Consider the following 18,191-nt stretch of genomic DNA (forward strand, 5'->3'; position numbering starts at 1 on the left):
TTCCTGAACTTTAATTGCCTTCTTATAACTGTTCAGAGAAAAGGTATTAATATACCTCTGTAGCAGTCCTTGGAATGTTAACAGAACTCCTGACCTCAGAGAAGTGCTAACACAATAAATATTGCTTAGCTTTTGGCAAACTCTTTCTGTCTGACTCTCCAGTTCCTTTCTCTCTCTACATCTGTTTCCCCTGTGGCAAGTGGTAAACATTCATCCATCCAACAAACATTTATCAAACACTTTTAAACATTTATTAAGAACAAAGAGAAAAGGGAGATCACTCCAGTAATCAACATGTCTGCTGTCCCTTTTATTGCCCTTTTCTAATCAACCATCTTCCTGGCATTAGGCTAACTAACACATGCTCCTCTTTACCGTCCCCTCCTTCCTTCTGAAGACAATCTCTATTGAAAAAAAAAAAAAAAAGTGCATTTTTTCTCTTTGTTTTAAACTAAACCAGCAGTTTAATATCAGATTTTGCTTGGCTATTATTTTGATTCAACAGTAGACAGGGAAAAAATGCAGATCTCAGGCCCCAGGATCTCAGTCCCTGATACTTAGTCTAGCACTTTTCCAAATACTACCTGTGGTTTTTTATAGTAGTTCCCTATTTGTTGCAACTTCATCTTCTATATTGTCCACTTATTGATATTAATTTTTAATTCTTTCAAGACTTGAGTTTCCTAATCCATACCCTACCCCTACAACTGTTTTTGAGCATATTTCTTCTCATTTTAAATATTTTTTTCCCAAAACCATGAAGGCTAATGAAGCAGGCAGGTGGACCACTTAGAGTTTGGTTAGGTATTGAGATACCAAGATCATTCACTACATCCTACATCACTACATACAAAACATCACTTGTTTCCTTTATTTTTGTTTTACTACTGGACATCAATGACTCAGGAAGAGAAGCTGGCTTTGTACAACTCTGCCTCACTTAAATCCAGTTCAATCACAAGTCATCACCCATGACATTATTGGTCCTCTTAAAAAAAATGATAATAAAGGACAAGAAAGTTCAGGCAAGGTTCAATTTTTAATTGATTATTTAATCATTTTTAAGATTATTTTGGGGGGGCAGCTAGGTGGCAAAGTGGATAGAGCACCAGCCCTGAAGTCAAGAGGACCTGAATTCAATCTGGCCTCGGACACTTAACACTTCCAAGCTGTATGACCCTAGGCAAGTCACTTAACCCCAATTGCCTCAGCAAAAAAAAGATTATTTTTCAAAATTTTTGAGTTCCGAATTTCTTTCCTCACTCTCATTGCTCCCCTACCCAATATGATATCAATTATACATGTGAAATAATACAAAACATATTTTCATATTAGTCATGTTGCCAAAAAAAGCAAGAAATATAAAGAAAATTTTTAAATTATATTTCAATTTTCACTCAATATTCCTTCAAGTTCTCTCGCTGTAGGTGGATCAAAGCCCAAATTATAAGTGAGTTGGCCTCTGAGATCATATTAGCTACTGAAGTCCTAGCCAAGTGCATGTGGATACTGCAAGACTACTAACTTATCTCTTTAGATTTCATATCTTGGCCCACAGGTACACATAGGGACAAGTAGTTTTGACCTCTGCTCCTACCTTTTTTCACACTCTCAAGGCCTTTATTCACAAATAAAAAAGGATGTATCCACAATCTTAGTCATCTGGAACAACATCAAGATTGTCTTTCCAAATTTTCATAGATAAAATGGTTAACAAAATATCCTCAAAAGGACAGATAGCCTGGTATCTCCTTCTTCATGAAAAAATATATGGATATTCCACTCTCTTCCTTTTCTGCATCAGTGTTCAGGATCTGCAAGTTGTTGGTCTTTCATGTGTCATGGCTAAAGGTCTCTTGGCAAGATTGGAGAATGCTTTAGCAGATTAAATTGGCCTTCAGCATTTTGTTTTTTCTTGGTTTCAAATAAATGTCAGTAGATTTTTTTTGGCTTAGTTATCCAATTTCTGAAACACTCTTTGTTTTATTAGCATCTACTCAGCATAATTATTTGTCATTTCTATATTGTTTACTTAGCATGGACTTTTAAGGGAGAAGCCTACTAAAATCCAAATCAAATGATTTCAGAGAATGTTTGAGAAAACAGAATTATTATTAAGCTGGTGCTTTGCTAGAGGGTGGAAAAATATGTTCTCCTCCCTCCACCCGGCACTCTAGTTTAGATTAGGGAAAAGTAAGATAGGATATAAAAAAAAAAAAAACCTAGAAAGTTTAGAAGAACTTACGACTGGTATGTCCATTATACAATATCTTTCTAATGAGGATCCATTTTTGTGTGCATAACATCAGGCACACCCATAGTAAAATATAAAGACCAAGATCACAGAGCCACATTCAAATATTTTTTGGATTACTAATCATGTTGTTTTACATTTTTCATTAGAGCAGGTAATGGAAAATTGAAGTTCTTAGTGCATAAGGCAGGCATGTGCTTCTTTTGCCACTGGTCTTTGAAAAATAAACTCCCAACAATAGGAAAGCATCTTGACCTCTCCTGAGATAGTCTTTTCCAGGAGAACTGTTAGTACCATTACCACCTTTTTCCTACAAGAGAAGAGCATTCTTTCTTCCTGACCAACATGAGCAGGAAGTAGAACACGATTTTAGGCAGTTAGTTCATTGTATTTATTCATTCATTTTAAGCATAGTGCTTGGTTTTACAAAAGATGAGTGCCTAGTTTATAGATTTTAATACCAAAGGATTTAAAGGTTGAAAGAGTGGTGGACTAGGCAGCTGGTTGGTATAATGAATAGAGTATCAGCCCTAAAGTCAGGAGGATCCGAGTTCAAATGTGGTCTCAGACACTTATGGCTTCCTGACTGTGTGACCCTGGGCAAGTCACTTAACTCCAATTGCCTCAGCAAAAAGGAAGGAAGGAAGGAAGGAAGGAAGGAAGGAAGGAAGGAAGGAAGGAAGGAAGGAAGGAAGGAAGGAAGGAAGGAAGGAAGGAAGGAAGGAAGGAAGGAAGGAAGGAAGGAAGGAAGGAAGGAAGGAAGGAAGGAAGGAAGGAAGGAAGGAAGGAAGGAAGGAAGGAAGGAAGGAAGGAAAGAAGGAAGGATAATGAATTATGGGGTCAACTTGCCTAAAACCTCTTTATTTTAACAGATGAGGAAACAGAAGGCCCAGAAAAGCAAAATGATTAGTCTGAGGTCCTACAGTTAGTTTGTGGCAGACAGGACTAGAATCCAGAGGATCAAGCCTTTTCCTTCTTTTTCTTTCTATCTTTCTTTTGGATGTTTTCAGTACTGTCTTGAAGGGAAGAGAAAAGAAAATTAAAATAGAGTCTTTTGTTCCTTGTCAGCTGCTCTGGGGGAAAAAATGTTTGCTGAAGTTAAATCTAATGGTAAAATGAATTTGATGAACATAATCTCTCTTCCCCATGGGACTGTAAAGAGAAGTATTTTTTCCATGCCTGATATAGGGAGAGTAGGAGGATTTAAGACTGAGAAAACATTAGTCACCCTAGAAGAGGAGAGGTGTTCCTATGATGCCAGACTGTAAGGGAAGAGAAAAGAAGAGAGACAGTGAGCGTATGTGTGTGTGTGTGTGTGTGTGTGTGTGTGTGTGTGTGTGTGTGTGTGTGTGTGTCTGTCTGTCTCCTTTAGTACATTGTGGGTGCTCTGTGAAATGGATGGTTTATATTGGCAGCGAGCCCCCCTCAGCACCCTCCCCACTGTGAAACTCATCCCTGAGCCCAGATATTTGTTGCACTAATGTTGGCAGTGCTAACCTCCTTCTTTTTTCCAGCAATGTTCCTGAAACAGATTTAAATTGAAAAATTGGCTCTATGCCGACATCATTTTGACTCCAACAGAAAAAAGCACATATCCAGGCTCCTGTTTCTATTCTGCTGTTGACTGACATCAACACCAGCCTCACACATGAAGTTTTGAAGCTCTGAGAGGTGTATTTAATATTCAATTTGGCACAGGCAAGGGCATAGAGTAAGTCATTTTGAAGAGAGGGCCTATAGTCTAGCATGACCCTGTTTTCACCCTTCTAATAGACTTTATGGTGCTGATACTTAACATTTAATAGCATATTGCAGTGAACAAAGAAATTCCATAGATGCCATTTTGTTTGATCTGTTATAGCAATTCTTGATATTAGGCAAGTAAGCTTTTATTTTCCTTGATGAAAAAATGGAAGCTAAAAAATGAAGTACCTTGTTCAAAGTCAGTAAGTAGCTGACCCCAGACTAGATTTTCCTAGTCCAAGTCACCTTTTTCTTACTATTCTACCATACTGTTGTCATGGGCTGGGTGTTTTAGGAGATCATCTCTTGAGGAGTAGAGTCCTTCACTGATATCATGCATTAGTAACATGACTGGTACTCTCTATTAGCACATACTACTTCAGGCCTAATAATTGCTGAAGGATGTTTTCCTTAGCATTCCTACCATAAATAGCAGAACTAACTACTCCCTGCCTACAGAATCAATTAACCAGTCGACAAACATTTATTATTATGCTTAAGCTTTTGAGTATACAAAATAAAAATCAAAACCAGTCTCTGCCCTCAAAGAATTTAGATTCTAATGGAGAAAGGATATACATAAAAATATTCACATGCTTATTTGTCCCGGACACTTGAAAAATGGCAGGTGTATTGGAAGCCTTTTCCCCATCAATTTCTTAAGTTTAGACAATCAAGAAAACAATAAATCAAACCCTACAAACCTTGGTTTGTAGCATCTGCCCATTTCCAAGGCGTAAATGCTAGTGATGAACATTTTACCAATTAGCTTGACTAGCTCCAGCACATTCCTGATAGAAGAGCAAAACTATATCCCCTGAGGGGAGGACAGGGAGCATGCAGGGGAAGATGGGAGGGGCCTGGAACTAGGAAAACCTACTGCAGAATGTGGAGTTTGTGCTGAATCTTGAAGATCTCAGATATAAACTCTTTGGAATCTTTTTTTCAATCCAACTCTATCTCTCTTCCTATAGTTCTTCCATAGAAGCCTTAAGTTCTAAACAGCTTGGCTTCTGGAAAAAGCATTGCTTAGTTTTGACTTCAACATCTAGGTAACTCTCAAGTGTGCAGTGTAACCCCTACCGCCATTAAATTTTAGCAAATTCTCTGGCATTTATAAACTTAGAAATTTTCTTGGGATCCTGAGAAATTAGATGAGTTTGACAAGTTCATGCAGTCAATATGTACCATCTACTCTGATGTCTTTGCATGATCATAAGTAGGAATAATAGCTCATGGATATAATTCTCTAGAGTTAACAAAGGGTCTTCCTCACAATAATCCTGAGGGGTAGATATTACTCTAGGAGCTTCTACATTGAATTTGTCTTTATGCTAAGTACTAGTATTTTTATGTCTCCCAAAATACCATACTTTACTTATGCTTTACTTATACTAAATAAATATTTAATGAATGAATATCTTTCCCTAAAGAATGACTTATACCTTATAGGTATTTTAACCTTGTTAAAACTCCCTGTTAAAATTCCATTTCAGCTTTGAGGTTAAGAGCAATAATTCTAGATTTGTGGTTAAATTACCACATTACTAAAACAAAATAAAAAACAACACTAATTGCATGCAGAGCATCTGGCATGGAAAAGAGGACTGAATATCATAATTATTTATTAAAATTGAAAAAATCAATGTATTTCATTAGATTTAGTATAAATAGTGATTAGATTTTAAGAGGGATGTAGGGATAGGAGCAAATGGTTCTATACAGTGAAACATTTTCAAAAGAAAAGAACTTATTCTGACATAGAACAGGAAATAGTGAAAGCTGGAATAGTACAAAGAAACCCAAGGCCAGAAAGCAAAACCTTTGAATAAAGAGAGAACTAGAATCCAGTATACACTGGTCTTTACTTGATTCTCTCTGGTACAAAAGGGGAAAATGTCCTAGCTCTCAAATATTGGATGAATTTCAATTAAAAAAAAAACCACAAAAAAACATGTTAGACAAACACTGGTAGGATAGGAGGCATCTTATTAATTAATGGCAATAAATCAGTAACTTGTAGTTGGTCAAGAGAAAAGAAATGAGAATTAGTGAATGAATTTCACTAATAAAAATTTAGAATTTGTTAGCCATTCATAGTCAACCAATGAGGCTATAAGAAATGTTTATTATGTACCAGGCATTGTGCTAAGTGCCAAGAATACTAAACAGTATTCTTTTACTAAATACCAATACTAAATTACTTTACTAAATGCTAAATACTAAACAGCAAAACAGTAACTGCCCTCCAAAAGCTTATATTCTGTTAGGATACAGTGTCACCAATACAAAGTGACAAACAAGTACAGTCACTCTGGGACAGAATATCCAGTATTACATACCCTTGAGAAGTCTGTCCCTACCAATGAAGAAAGGAATATTAACTAATTCTCTTCTTAAAAGTAGGTTTTGTATAACTTAGGCCAGATCTATGTACATTTGGAAAAAGAGAATGAATTCCTAGAAGGACATAAAATGAAAGATACTAGAGGAAATGGGTAGGTAAAGTAGAAGAAGGGGTGATTGTAGGACTGAGATTCCAGAGGAGCTGCTTTAAGGTCTAGAGTACAGGAAAAGATATTAGCTTTACTAGAAAAAGATAGAAATCTTTTCCTCTAAGATTGGAGGAAAGTATGGAATTTAGATATAGATGGAGTCACATATTTATTGTTTTAGAGATGAAGGAAGAACCATATTCAACTTATATATCAACCTACACAGTAAAAGAGAATGTGAATGCATTTTCAAGGGAGATATCAAACATAAAGGGAGATATTGATACTGCATAGAGGTGGCCATAGAGGTGGGAAGTGTATGGGATTTTATCCACTCTCTTCCTCTTTAACTCATTTTCTTCTTTTCCTTATTCCTTCTTTCTTCCTTTTCCCCTTTATCCTATCCTTATCTTTTCATGTTTTCCTCTTTATTTCTACCTTTTTAATCTGTGTTTCAGTATCTGTCTCTCTCTTCCTCTCCTCTCTGTAATTTCTCTCCATCTTTCTTTTCTGTCTTTTTTCTCTTTGTGTCCATCTCCTTTCCTGTCCTTTTAATTAGAAATACTATAAAATTTTTTAAGTTTATTATTTGTTTTTCTTCTTAATTAAAAAAAGCACAAATGAAAAGATTTATATTTATTTCAAAAGAAAAACCACACTCAAGTTTCATTTAAAAAAAAAATTGTGTGTAGTTATTGTTAGGGAATCCACATAAGACTGTTGCTGGACTTCAAAATCTTGTGGGGATCATTGGATTCCCTAACATATAAAAAGACTGATGTGGGACTTCAAAAACTTTTGGGGATCATTGGATTCCCTAACAGTGAAGCAATGGACAATAGATTGGTTTTGGACTATCTCTTGGTTGCTGAAGAATAGGTATGTGTGTCTGGTGTTTACATACCCTCCTTCTAGGACTTCTGGAAATCTCTTACAATACCATGTTGATTTATATTGTTTGTTATATCACTACTTGCATGTACAATTCCTGTTTGTTACACCACATCGAGTCTACACTGACTGTGGGGAGAGTCACCACTAATAGCCTCTGCATTATTGCTATGTGCTTGTGTAATAACTCCCATGCTGATGGGTTTGTGCATACTTGTCTCTAATAAGGCCCTTCAATCCAGAAACCCGCTAGCAAATCCCCACTTCTCTTTGGTGTTTCTCATCTCCCTTCCTGAGATGTCAGGTAGGGCGTGATTATCTCCTTTTTAGTGCTTTCATCTCCCCTCCTGAGAAGTCAGGGGGGGCGTGATCACCTCCTTTTTGGGGTTCTCATCTCCCTGAAAAGTCAGGGATGGCGCGACCTCCTGTGGTCTAAAACAAAAGAAAGCGGGAGATGTAAAGGGCTAGAACTGAGCAATGCACTTGGATGATGAAGCACATGAGACTAATTGCCAATTGGACAGTTCCCTATTAACTTGTTTAAGGTTGACCCTCCCCAGCTGTTCCATGCTGACTTGATTGGTGGGACAAAGAGAGGGAAGTGACTTGTGTGGGAGGAGTAAGAGAAACTTGGGTGGTGGAACTCATGCTCACTTGCACTCGTGACCTGGCGTTGGAGGCGACAGTAAAGATCTAGAATAAAGACATTTAGTGATCCTGACTCCTGCTGATTTCTGGAAAGATAGAGTTCCAGCAGTTATGACTGATTTACCTTTTTCTCTCATTCAGTCACATTCAATTAAAAAAAAATAGAAGTTGTCCCTCCTTTACTCTAACTTCACCTCCTTAATTGGGCACAAAATGCTTCCTCTTATGCTAACCTCATACTTTTATACAGGCTACAAAAAAAGAAGGTAGCCTTTCCAAAATCCAACTTTCTTCTTATACTATGACATTTATATCCATTGGAGCTGTATAACAATCTTTTTGTTTTTGCTTTGTTTTATAGTGTTAAATCATAGATTCTCTGACTTAGAAGAGATCATCTCTTCTCTATACCTGATAATCTAGCCTATACCTGAGGAGAAACATTTGCATAACACAATGGTCTGACTACCTGAAAAATGGTCTGACTATTTCACAAGGCAGGAAATTCTACTTTTAGTCAGAAACTCTTCTTCAAATCAAATAGAAATCTCCTTTTCAGGAGTTTCTACCCATTGCTTCTATTTCTGCTCCCTGGGGCCAACTAAAATAAATTAAATTAGATGGTGTCTGGGACCTTTTTCAGCTCTATGTCCTGTTACATTAAATCTAAATCTTTCTATAAAATAGCTCTTCTGACATCTAAAGGCAATTGCCATATCCCTGACCAAGTCTTTCCTTTAAAGTAAACAGCTAAATGGCACAATAGATAGATCCCTGATATCTTCAACATAGAGAAGAGCTAATCCAATTCCAATTGATCAATGACGGACAGAATCAGCTACATCCAGAAAACACTGGGAAATGAGTGTAACCTGTGAGCAGTGGTTTTTTTTTTTTGTTTTGTTTTGTTTTTCTTCCCAGATTATTTTTACCTTCCGAATACAATCCTTCCTTTGCAACAACAACAACAAAATTTGGTTCTGCACATATATATTGTACCTAGGATATACTATAAGATATTTAATATGTATGGGAATGCCTGCCATCTAGGGGAGGGGGGGAGGGAAGGAGGGGAAAATTTCAGAACAGAAGGGAGTACAAGGGATAATGTTGTAAAAAAAAAAATTACCTATGCATATGTACTGTCAAAGAAAATGTTATAATTATAAAAATTAATAAAAATAAAATAAAAATAAAATCACCAAAAAAAAAAAAAAAAAAAAAAAAAAAGATAGATCCCCTGGCCTGAAGTTCAGGAAGACTATATTCCTGAGTTCAAATCTGAACTCAGATACGAACTAGCTAGTGGAACCCCAAGCAAGTCATTTAGCCCTTATTTGCCTCAGTTTCCTCACCTGTAAAATGAACTGGTGAAGGAAATGGCAAACTATTCCAGCATCTTTGCCAAGAAAACCCCAAATAGGTTTACTACAAGTCATATGTGATTGAATAACAACAATACAACATCCCCAGTTCCTTCATTTGAGTCTCCTCAATTATCCCAATCACTGACCTCTGAAACATTTGTACCAGAAATGAGTACACTATTCCAAAGTCATAACACAACAATGATGTTAATGTAGCCTAAAATGTTTTGGCTACCAAATCACATTTTTATTCTTACTGAGCTTGCAATTCATTAAAACCTCCATGCCTTTTCCACATGAACTACATTTCTGTCATCTTGTGCTGTGCAAGTGATTTTTGGGATTCAGTATGCCAGGATTTGCATTTATCTCTTAAATTTAATCTTACTTTAAAATGTTTAATTGTCTTGTTAGGCTACCTTATCTGGATCCTGATTCCTCTAGTATATTTAACTCTTCTAATTTAATGCCTTCTGTACATTTGATTAGCATGTCAGTTCTTTTATCCACAAACTCATTTGATAAAAATGTTTAATGGAATAGGGCCAAAGATAGAACCATGTGGCATTCCATTAGAGATATCTCTCCAAGTTTTATTCACTTATTAATCACCACTTGTTGCATATAGTAATTCAACCAACTCCATCTCTACCTGTCAGCTAGCCCACATTTTTGTCTCTTCTACAAGAATGTCAGCAGAATTTTTTTCAGATACCTTGCTAGAATCCAGGTATAGTATGTCCTTGGCATTCTTTTTATCTACAAGCTATCTTATTTTGTTTTGTTTTTGCCAGATAATTGAGATTAAATGACTTGTTTAGGGTCACACAGTTAGAAAATGTTAAGTGTCTGAGGCTGGATTTGAAATCAGGTCCTCTTGACTTCAGAGGCAGTATTCTATCTACTGTACCATCTAGTTACTCCTATAAGTTACTTTAAAAAGAAATAAAACCTTTTTAAAATTTTATTTTTATCCTGAATTTAAAAAAAAAACTAACAGACATGAAAAATTCAAGTATCCAAAGGACAAAGGATAAAAAAAGTGAGTTGTATATGAAACTGAACTATTCTTACATAATTTTTAAATGTCATTATTACTACTACTACATTCTCTCTTATTCTCAAAAAAAAAAAAAAAAAAAAAATTCTGTCCCACCCCTCCACCCCCATGAAAAATAGGTCTAGGCAAGCAAAACAAATTCAAACATTGATCTTGTTTTGAAAAGCATGACATCCTATGGGCGCATCTACACTGACTCATATGATCACAAACTGTCCTTTTAATATTGTACATTAGAATTTTACCAAGATTCAAAGTCAAACTCACTGACCTTTTGTTTAAAGAAAGCATATTAGGTCTTTATTTAAAATACAAACAATATTTGCCAATCTCTAGATTCTTAGTCCCTTTCTCATTATCAAAGATCAGTGACAAATAAGTTAGCAAACACATCCCAATGCTCTTTCAGGCCTCAGAGTGCAAATTCATCCGTACCTGGTGACTTGAAGTCATTGGGGAATCTAGATGTTTTCTTATCATTCTTGTCCTTTGGGGTCTCATTTCCCTGTTAACCACTTTTGTCCAAACCTTCTCAGTTTCCAGATCTCTTCCTTGGTAGAAAATATAGAAGCATAACAGGCACCAAATAGTTTTGCCTTCTCTTTGTCATCCATCCCATTTGCTCTAAGCAGTCCCATTCCTTCTCTGATCTTTTTGTTCCCAACCTAACTTTAAAATATCTTTTTTGTATTTATTATACATAGTGTTCTAAGAAGGATGTAGCCTTGACAACCATTATAATTAAGCAGCCTAAAGTTACAAAATTGCTGCAGTTTTTATAGGGCGTATTTAAAACTACAATTAATTGCTCACCATAAAATGAAAGAAGTCAAAAGGTTAATGGAACCTTTGGGATAAGAATTAGACCTAAAAGCAAAAGCACACTTAATTTCAGAAAATTTGCTTATTTTTTAAGATAGGTGAGATTTGTATCAGGGTGGTTTTAGTTTTAGGTTTTCCATTTAGTTTTATTATCTGGCAAATATATATTTTCCTTTATTGTCATCTATACCACCATGATGCCCAGTGGTTTACTGGAAAGAGAACTGAACCAAGAGTCAAAGTTACTATAGCCCCAATTAGCTTTGTGACAATAAGTTATATCTGTACCATAGTTTCCCCAGCTGTACAATGAAGGAATTCAACTATATGTGTATGAATAATGAAAGAGCTTTTTTGCTCTAAAATTCCATGATTCTCTAGTCTCATTATTTTAGAATCTTAAAGGTAATAGCATAATTTATTAGTTGTTCAATCATTCAGTCATGTCCAACTCTTCACGATTTCATGGACCATAGCGCACCAGGCCCTGATACTGTCCATGTGATTTTTTTTTTTTTTTTTTTTTTTTTTTTTTTTTGGCAAAAACACTAGAGTGATTTTTCCAGTGGCTCACCTTTTGTCAGAATTCTCCACTATAACTTCTCTATCTTGGGTAATGTTTCATGGCATAGCTCATATTTTCATTGAGCTATGCAAGGCTCTCTGCTATGACAAGACAATTATCCAGGAGAGGCAGCATATTAGGATGATCCAGAGAGATTTTGGAAACCATCAAAAGTTATACAAAAGTAGAACATCACAATGAACAGTGCTATATGGCTAAAGGACTGGGTTTGAAGAAGATCTAGGGTCAAATCCCAGCTATGCTCATAACTTTAGGAGTCTCATGACACTTAATAATTTCTTTAAAAATATATTAAGGATTTTTTTCAAGAAAACAAAGTCATGTTCACTAATTTCTAAACTCAGTAACATGGGAATCTTTTCCCCATTTTTGAAAATCCTGGCCACTTCTGCCTTTTTCCAGTCCTGCCATATTTCTCCTCTTCACCGCTATTTTTTCTTTTTTTTTTTTTTCTAAATAATCATTTTATTAAGCATGCTAGAAAATAATAAAAGGGGTCAGTGACATTCTTGGATTCCAAAGACTCTTTATAGAACTCATTCATTGTTTATATGCCCTTGGAAGAGTGGGTGTTCCTGAGTGGCAATAATTTCTGACTGTTTAACAAATAATGAGAAAATGAATGTTATAATGAATAGTGGACTTATTCTAATGATGGGACTAGGAAATGTGACTCTGATCATTTAGTCTTTCACTGCTATTTTTCAAAGTCAACATTAGTGCTATAATCATATCCACAAGTCTTCTCATAATCCTGGTGTTATTATAACACAGAAATATGTCTCCAAGATATACAGGGAATATTAATATAGAATTACCACCTGAACCATCAGTGGGAATAAGACTTTGGTGCAATGGATCGAGCACTGGGTTTGGAGTCAGGAAGAACTGGATTCAAATCCAGCCTCAGACCTTACTAGCTGGGTGGCCCTGGGCAAGCCATTTAAGCCTATTTTCTCATCTGTAAAGTCATCTGGGGAAGGAAATGGCAAACTATCTCAGTATCTTTTCCAAGGAAACCTCAAATGATGTCCCAAAAAGTCATACACAACTGAACAAGTATAACAACAAAAAAAGTTGAACAAAGGCAATAAATCATCAACATGCATTAATTGTCTCAGACTTCATCTTTTTTTTGACTGGTGGTCTTGATATGAAGCATAGTCTCCTGAAAGAAAATCCTGGAACTAATCAGAAATAAACAGTACATTATGATTAACTAAAGAGAAGCATCTCTGAAGAAATATTTGGCCTTGTGGCCTATACTCAGGAAGCTTCTAGCTGGAGCTAACTGAGACAAAGGAGATTGGAGGGAGAGAAGGATGGGAAGTACTTACATAAGTTTGTGGGCAGCATCTATCAGTATATAATATTTCTGTGGGCACCCACAGACTTGAACTAGACCCAGAGGTATTCATAGACTGGCAAATTAAACTACAGCAAATATTTATATCACAAAATATCCAATTTGCTCTGTATCTCCTAGGACCAAAGCTATAGGAATAGGTTTTTAACAAGAGCTAATCCCTTCCCCCTTGTCAATCAGTCTGCTCTTTTCCATTTAATACTCTGATGTAGCCAAGTGGCAGAGAGGATGAGTACTAGACCTGGAATCAGGAGGACGTGAGTTCAAATCTTCTTCAGAAATGTTTCTGATCTTTGTAACCCTGAGCAAGTTATGCAACTTCTCTTAGTCTCAGTTTCTTCATCTGTAAAATGGGGATAATATTAACACTTATCCACAGGATTTTGTGAGGGTCAAATACAATAATATATACATATATTTTTGATAGCCCTTAAAGCTAGCTACTACAACTACTACCCAAACAAAATTATGTTTATTTTAAATTTTGAAAATTATTCCTTTTTTGCACTTTTCCTCCCCTTTTTTCTGTCTTCTTCTCTGTGTCTCTAGTCACACACACACACACACACACACACACACACACACACACACACACACACAAGTACTAGGAATAAATGTCCATTGCAAGGGTTTTAACCTTTGTTTTTTATATCATAAACCTTCTTGGAAGTCTGATGAAGCCAAAGGACTTTTCAGAATAATAGTTTTAAATGCAGAAAATAAAATACATAGGTTTAGAGAGGAAACAGGTGAGCTAAAACCTAGCTTTTGTCCTCACCAACCTTATGGTCTAAAATGAAGATGATATCAACACAATTTTGTATTGTAATTTCATAATATGACCTGATAAGAGCATTAGCAAATAAACAAAATTACCAAACAAAAACTCCACCCTACAACCTCATAAAATTGCCACTTAAACTCATATACTTTTTCACTTTTCTTTCAGAAAAGTCTATTGGGTTAACTCTAAAGACAGAAGTTTTTTGTGGTTAAAATAATTCATTTATTGCCAAGAGTTATATTTCCAACATTTCCATGTCATCCACCAAATATTTATTAATGGCATAGTATCACTATGTGAACGACAGCATGGCACAGTGGAAAGTCTAGATGTCCTAGGTTCAAGTTCTGCCTCAAGTGGTCTGTGTAGTACTGGGCAAATAGCTTAATCATCCCTATCCCCAAACAACTCTAGAAGAATATAGTTGCTAGTCAACTTTTGTATCCTCATCAGGTCCCTGAAAATCAAACAGATACTATGTACAAGGAAATGCTAGATGCTATGGATACAAAAGCAAAAATGAATCAGTCTCTGACCTCAAGGAGTTTACACAGATAAGTCACAAAGCAATTTGAAGAAGGAAGGAACATTAACAAGGGAGAGAGGAGAATGATGAAAACTCTTTAGCTCTCCCTACTTATTGCCCCTATTAATATATTTAAATTTCAACCTATAAATGTCTGTGTAGTTTTCTTTCAAATAGTAGTTTTTAAATGCTTTCTAATTACTCGTTCAATGGTTTGAACAATTGGAATTGAACTGAGTTTGGGGATCAAACCTCCTTACTGAACTGAACTGTTCACAGGGAAACATGTGAATCCTTATTAGAAGTTGGAGTGTATTATGTAATTATAAGGACTGTTTCTTTCTAGCAATATCTGGGTCAGTTAGCATACTAGATGGAAACATGTTGCAGACAAGGCCAAGATCTAGAGTCTGATTTCTCCCAAAATTAGCTTTATCTTTACTAAAACAAACAAACAAAAAAAAACCTCTTTTATTCATGCTTAAGGTCTATATTCCTTTCTCACCTTACTCCATCTTCCAGATTAGCATTATCTCTGGTAAAGAGTAGAGAAGTAGGAAATGTGGATAGTTCAATTCAATTCAATTGTGTATTGCAAAAATTAAGTGTTAGAAGGGATCTCAGCAGCAGCCTCAGAAGTACCTCAGAGGAAATCCTACTATCACATAGCCAACAAGGGATCACTCAGATTTTGCTTGAAGACTTCCAATGAAAATAAACCCATCATGCCCATGGGCAGCCTATACCACTTTGGGATAGCTTTAATAGTTTGGAAGTTTTGGGGGACATCAAACCTAAAGTGTTTCTAATTCAGCCCTCTAAGGACAAAGAGAATCAGGTTTGATTCTGCATGATAGCCCCATAAACTATTTGAAGAAAATGTTCAGGTTCTCCCCTCAGCCCTTTCAGAACTAAATATCCCCCCATTTCTTCAAGCAGTTGTCATATGACATGGATTCAAGGTCTATTGGATCAATCACATTACCTTCATTTTTGAAGAGTAGCCTTATTTTTGTTGCTTGGTAATACATTCTGTTATGGTGCCAGAAAATATGTCCATTCCTTTTTTGTTTGGTTTTGAGGTTTATAGTAATTGCAGCATGAGCTAACAGTGACTTCTTTCCTCTCTATGTTTTTGTTTCCCAGTTTTGGATACTGCTGGGCAAGAAGAATTCAGTGCGATGAGAGAACAATACATGAGGACAGGAGATGGCTTTCTCATTGTCTTCTCTGTCACAGATAAAGCCAGCTTTGAGCATGTAGACCGGTTTCACCAGCTCATCCTCAGAGTTAAAGACAGGTGAGTCATGACCAAAGTTGGGAGTTGGATAGGGAACAAGTATTTGTTAACTAATTTATTGGGCTAAATTGAAGGGATGAAACAACCTGAAGGTTTATTAGGATCCTCTCATTGTTAGGAGAAATGGAAGAAGGCCCTCATGAGATAGCTGGGTGGTGCAGTGGATAAAGTACAGGGTTTGAAGTCAGATAGGTTCATCTTCCTCAGTTCCAATCCAACTCCAGAAACTTACTACAAACAGGAAGATTCATCTTTGTGAATTCAAATCTGGCCTCAGACACTTCCTAACTGTGTGACTCTGGGCAAGTTACTTCATCTAGTTTGCCTCAGTTTCCTCATCTGTAAAATGAGCTGGAGAAGGAAATGGCAAATCACTAAAATAACTTTGCCAACAAATTCCAAATGATGCAATGAAGAGTTGACACAACTCAACAACAACAAAAAAGAAAGCCCCTAGTTCTTTGGAAAGAGTCCTTGTAGCCAGCTTAGAGGAGGGCACGGACATGATTTATTGAGTATGAACAGATGTGGATGGATTGCAACCTGTACTGTTAGAGAAAATATCCAACTAACAGATTCATTTGACTATTTGAGAAAAACAAAGAAAGGAAACATGTATTTGTTAAGTACTTACCATATGCCAGGCATAGTGCTAAGAACTTTACAATTATTATCTTATTGGATTATTACAACTCTGGAAAATAGGTTCAATTATTATCCACATTTTACAGTTCAGGAAATTGAGGCACACAGATTGAGTAACTTGTCCAGGATTACATATCTGAGTAAATATCTAAAATTGGATTTGAACTCAATCTTCCTGATTCCAGATTTAGTATTCTCTACCAGGGGTTCTCAAACTGTGGCCTGCTGAGGACGTTTATGCCGCCCCATAGGGTTATGACAAATGGGCTGAAGGGTGGAGACAGAGTGTGAATTTTTGTTTTTATTATAGTCCAGCCCTCCAACAGTCTGAGGGACAGTAAACTGGCCCCCTATTTAAAAAGTTTGAGTACCACTAGTCATTCAATGCAGCATCTAGTTGCCTCGGCTTTCAAATGGACCACCTGTAATGAAAAGATTTAGATTTTCTTCTGCCAGAGCTCAGTGTAATCAACATCAAATTGAAACTGAAAGCATTTGTTATTGAGGGAAGCAAATATTCTCTAAACATATTTTGCTCTAGTTAAAGAAGTAAGGAAATGAAAGTGGCTGCAAAACAGTGGGGATAAAGCCTGGTAGACTTTTAGGTATGGAAGGAGACATATTATCAAATATAATGTCAAATATAGCCAATGTTGATTTGTTTTCCCGTTTATCCTTCTCTATTTCAAGAAAGGATGTTCTCACTGAGATATGAGTAGGGTAGATCTAATTCATTTTAAAATATATTCTTGCTTCCTCCTACCCATTAAAAGCCATTTTAAAAAACTTTTAAAAACAGCAATTCAGCAAACCTGATCAATACATCAGCTTTATCTGAGAGTATATGCAGTACTCCACACTCTTACCTCTGCAAAGAGGAAAGGGAGATACGTTTTCTCAATTCTGCTCTGGGATCAAGCTTGTCCTTATAATTGCATAATATTTAGTTTCATCAACAAAAATATATTTTTTAAAAGAAGCAGTATAAATAAGATGAAATTGTTCTCTGCTGTGGTATTTTTTTCTTTTAAAAAATTTCATTGATGACTTTTGTTCTAATTTCACAGAAATTTCTGCATATACTCTTCCCCCCAAATTGAACTCTTCCTCCTAACAAACAAAAACACTGAGATTCTGTCACTGTATCTGTCTTTTTTTTTTTTTTGCCATATTAGATAAGGTTGAACATTGATAAAGTAATAGTGAATAAAGGAAAGTATTAGTGAATAATAGTCAATATCATTCTGTTCCCCTAGTTCCCCACGTTTCTGCCAAAAGGAAGAAGGTACATTTTATTATCTGTTCTTTTGTGTGATAGGATTCATTTTTAAAATAGGACAAGACCAATCGGTATATAAAGTTTGTCTGATCATCAACCTCTTCCATATCCTGACCTTCCTAAACATTGTAGACTCATACTACTCCTTTTTAAATCCAGGATTTATTACTACAATGTTTCCCATTCTTTTACCTATCTCCCACCTACATTGCTTCCCACCCATTCCTCACGACTAAAATGCATCTGTCTGCATCAGATCCTCAGTTCAGGAAGATGAATGTGACATCCCCATTTATCCACATGCCTACAGAAGGAGGCCAAATTCTAAGTGGCCCATAGATTTACTTAATGTGCTAAACTATAGACAGCTAGAAATGAATAAAGCATACATACTTTCGAGGGTCAAAAAAGTCACTCAACCTAAA

The 18,191-nt window shown here is 36.0% G+C and overlaps 1 protein-coding gene across 3 annotated transcripts in view; it reads left to right on the plus strand.

The window, feature by feature from the left end:
* Window positions 1–18,191, plus strand: part of MRAS (muscle RAS oncogene homolog) — a 113,067-nt gene that overhangs the window by 68,972 nt on the left and 25,904 nt on the right. For all 3 annotated transcript variants that reach the window (XM_074301633.1, XM_074301635.1, XM_074301634.1), the window contains one exon: window positions 15,689–15,842. In XM_074301633.1, coding sequence (XP_074157734.1) covers window positions 15,689–15,842 — 154 coding nt within the window. The remainder of the gene's footprint in view (window positions 1–15,688; window positions 15,843–18,191) is intronic.

Source organism: Sminthopsis crassicaudata, chromosome 3 (assembly GCF_048593235.1).
Source record: "Sminthopsis crassicaudata isolate SCR6 chromosome 3, ASM4859323v1, whole genome shotgun sequence".
In the NCBI taxonomy this organism is placed as follows: domain Eukaryota; kingdom Metazoa; phylum Chordata; class Mammalia; order Dasyuromorphia; family Dasyuridae; genus Sminthopsis; species Sminthopsis crassicaudata.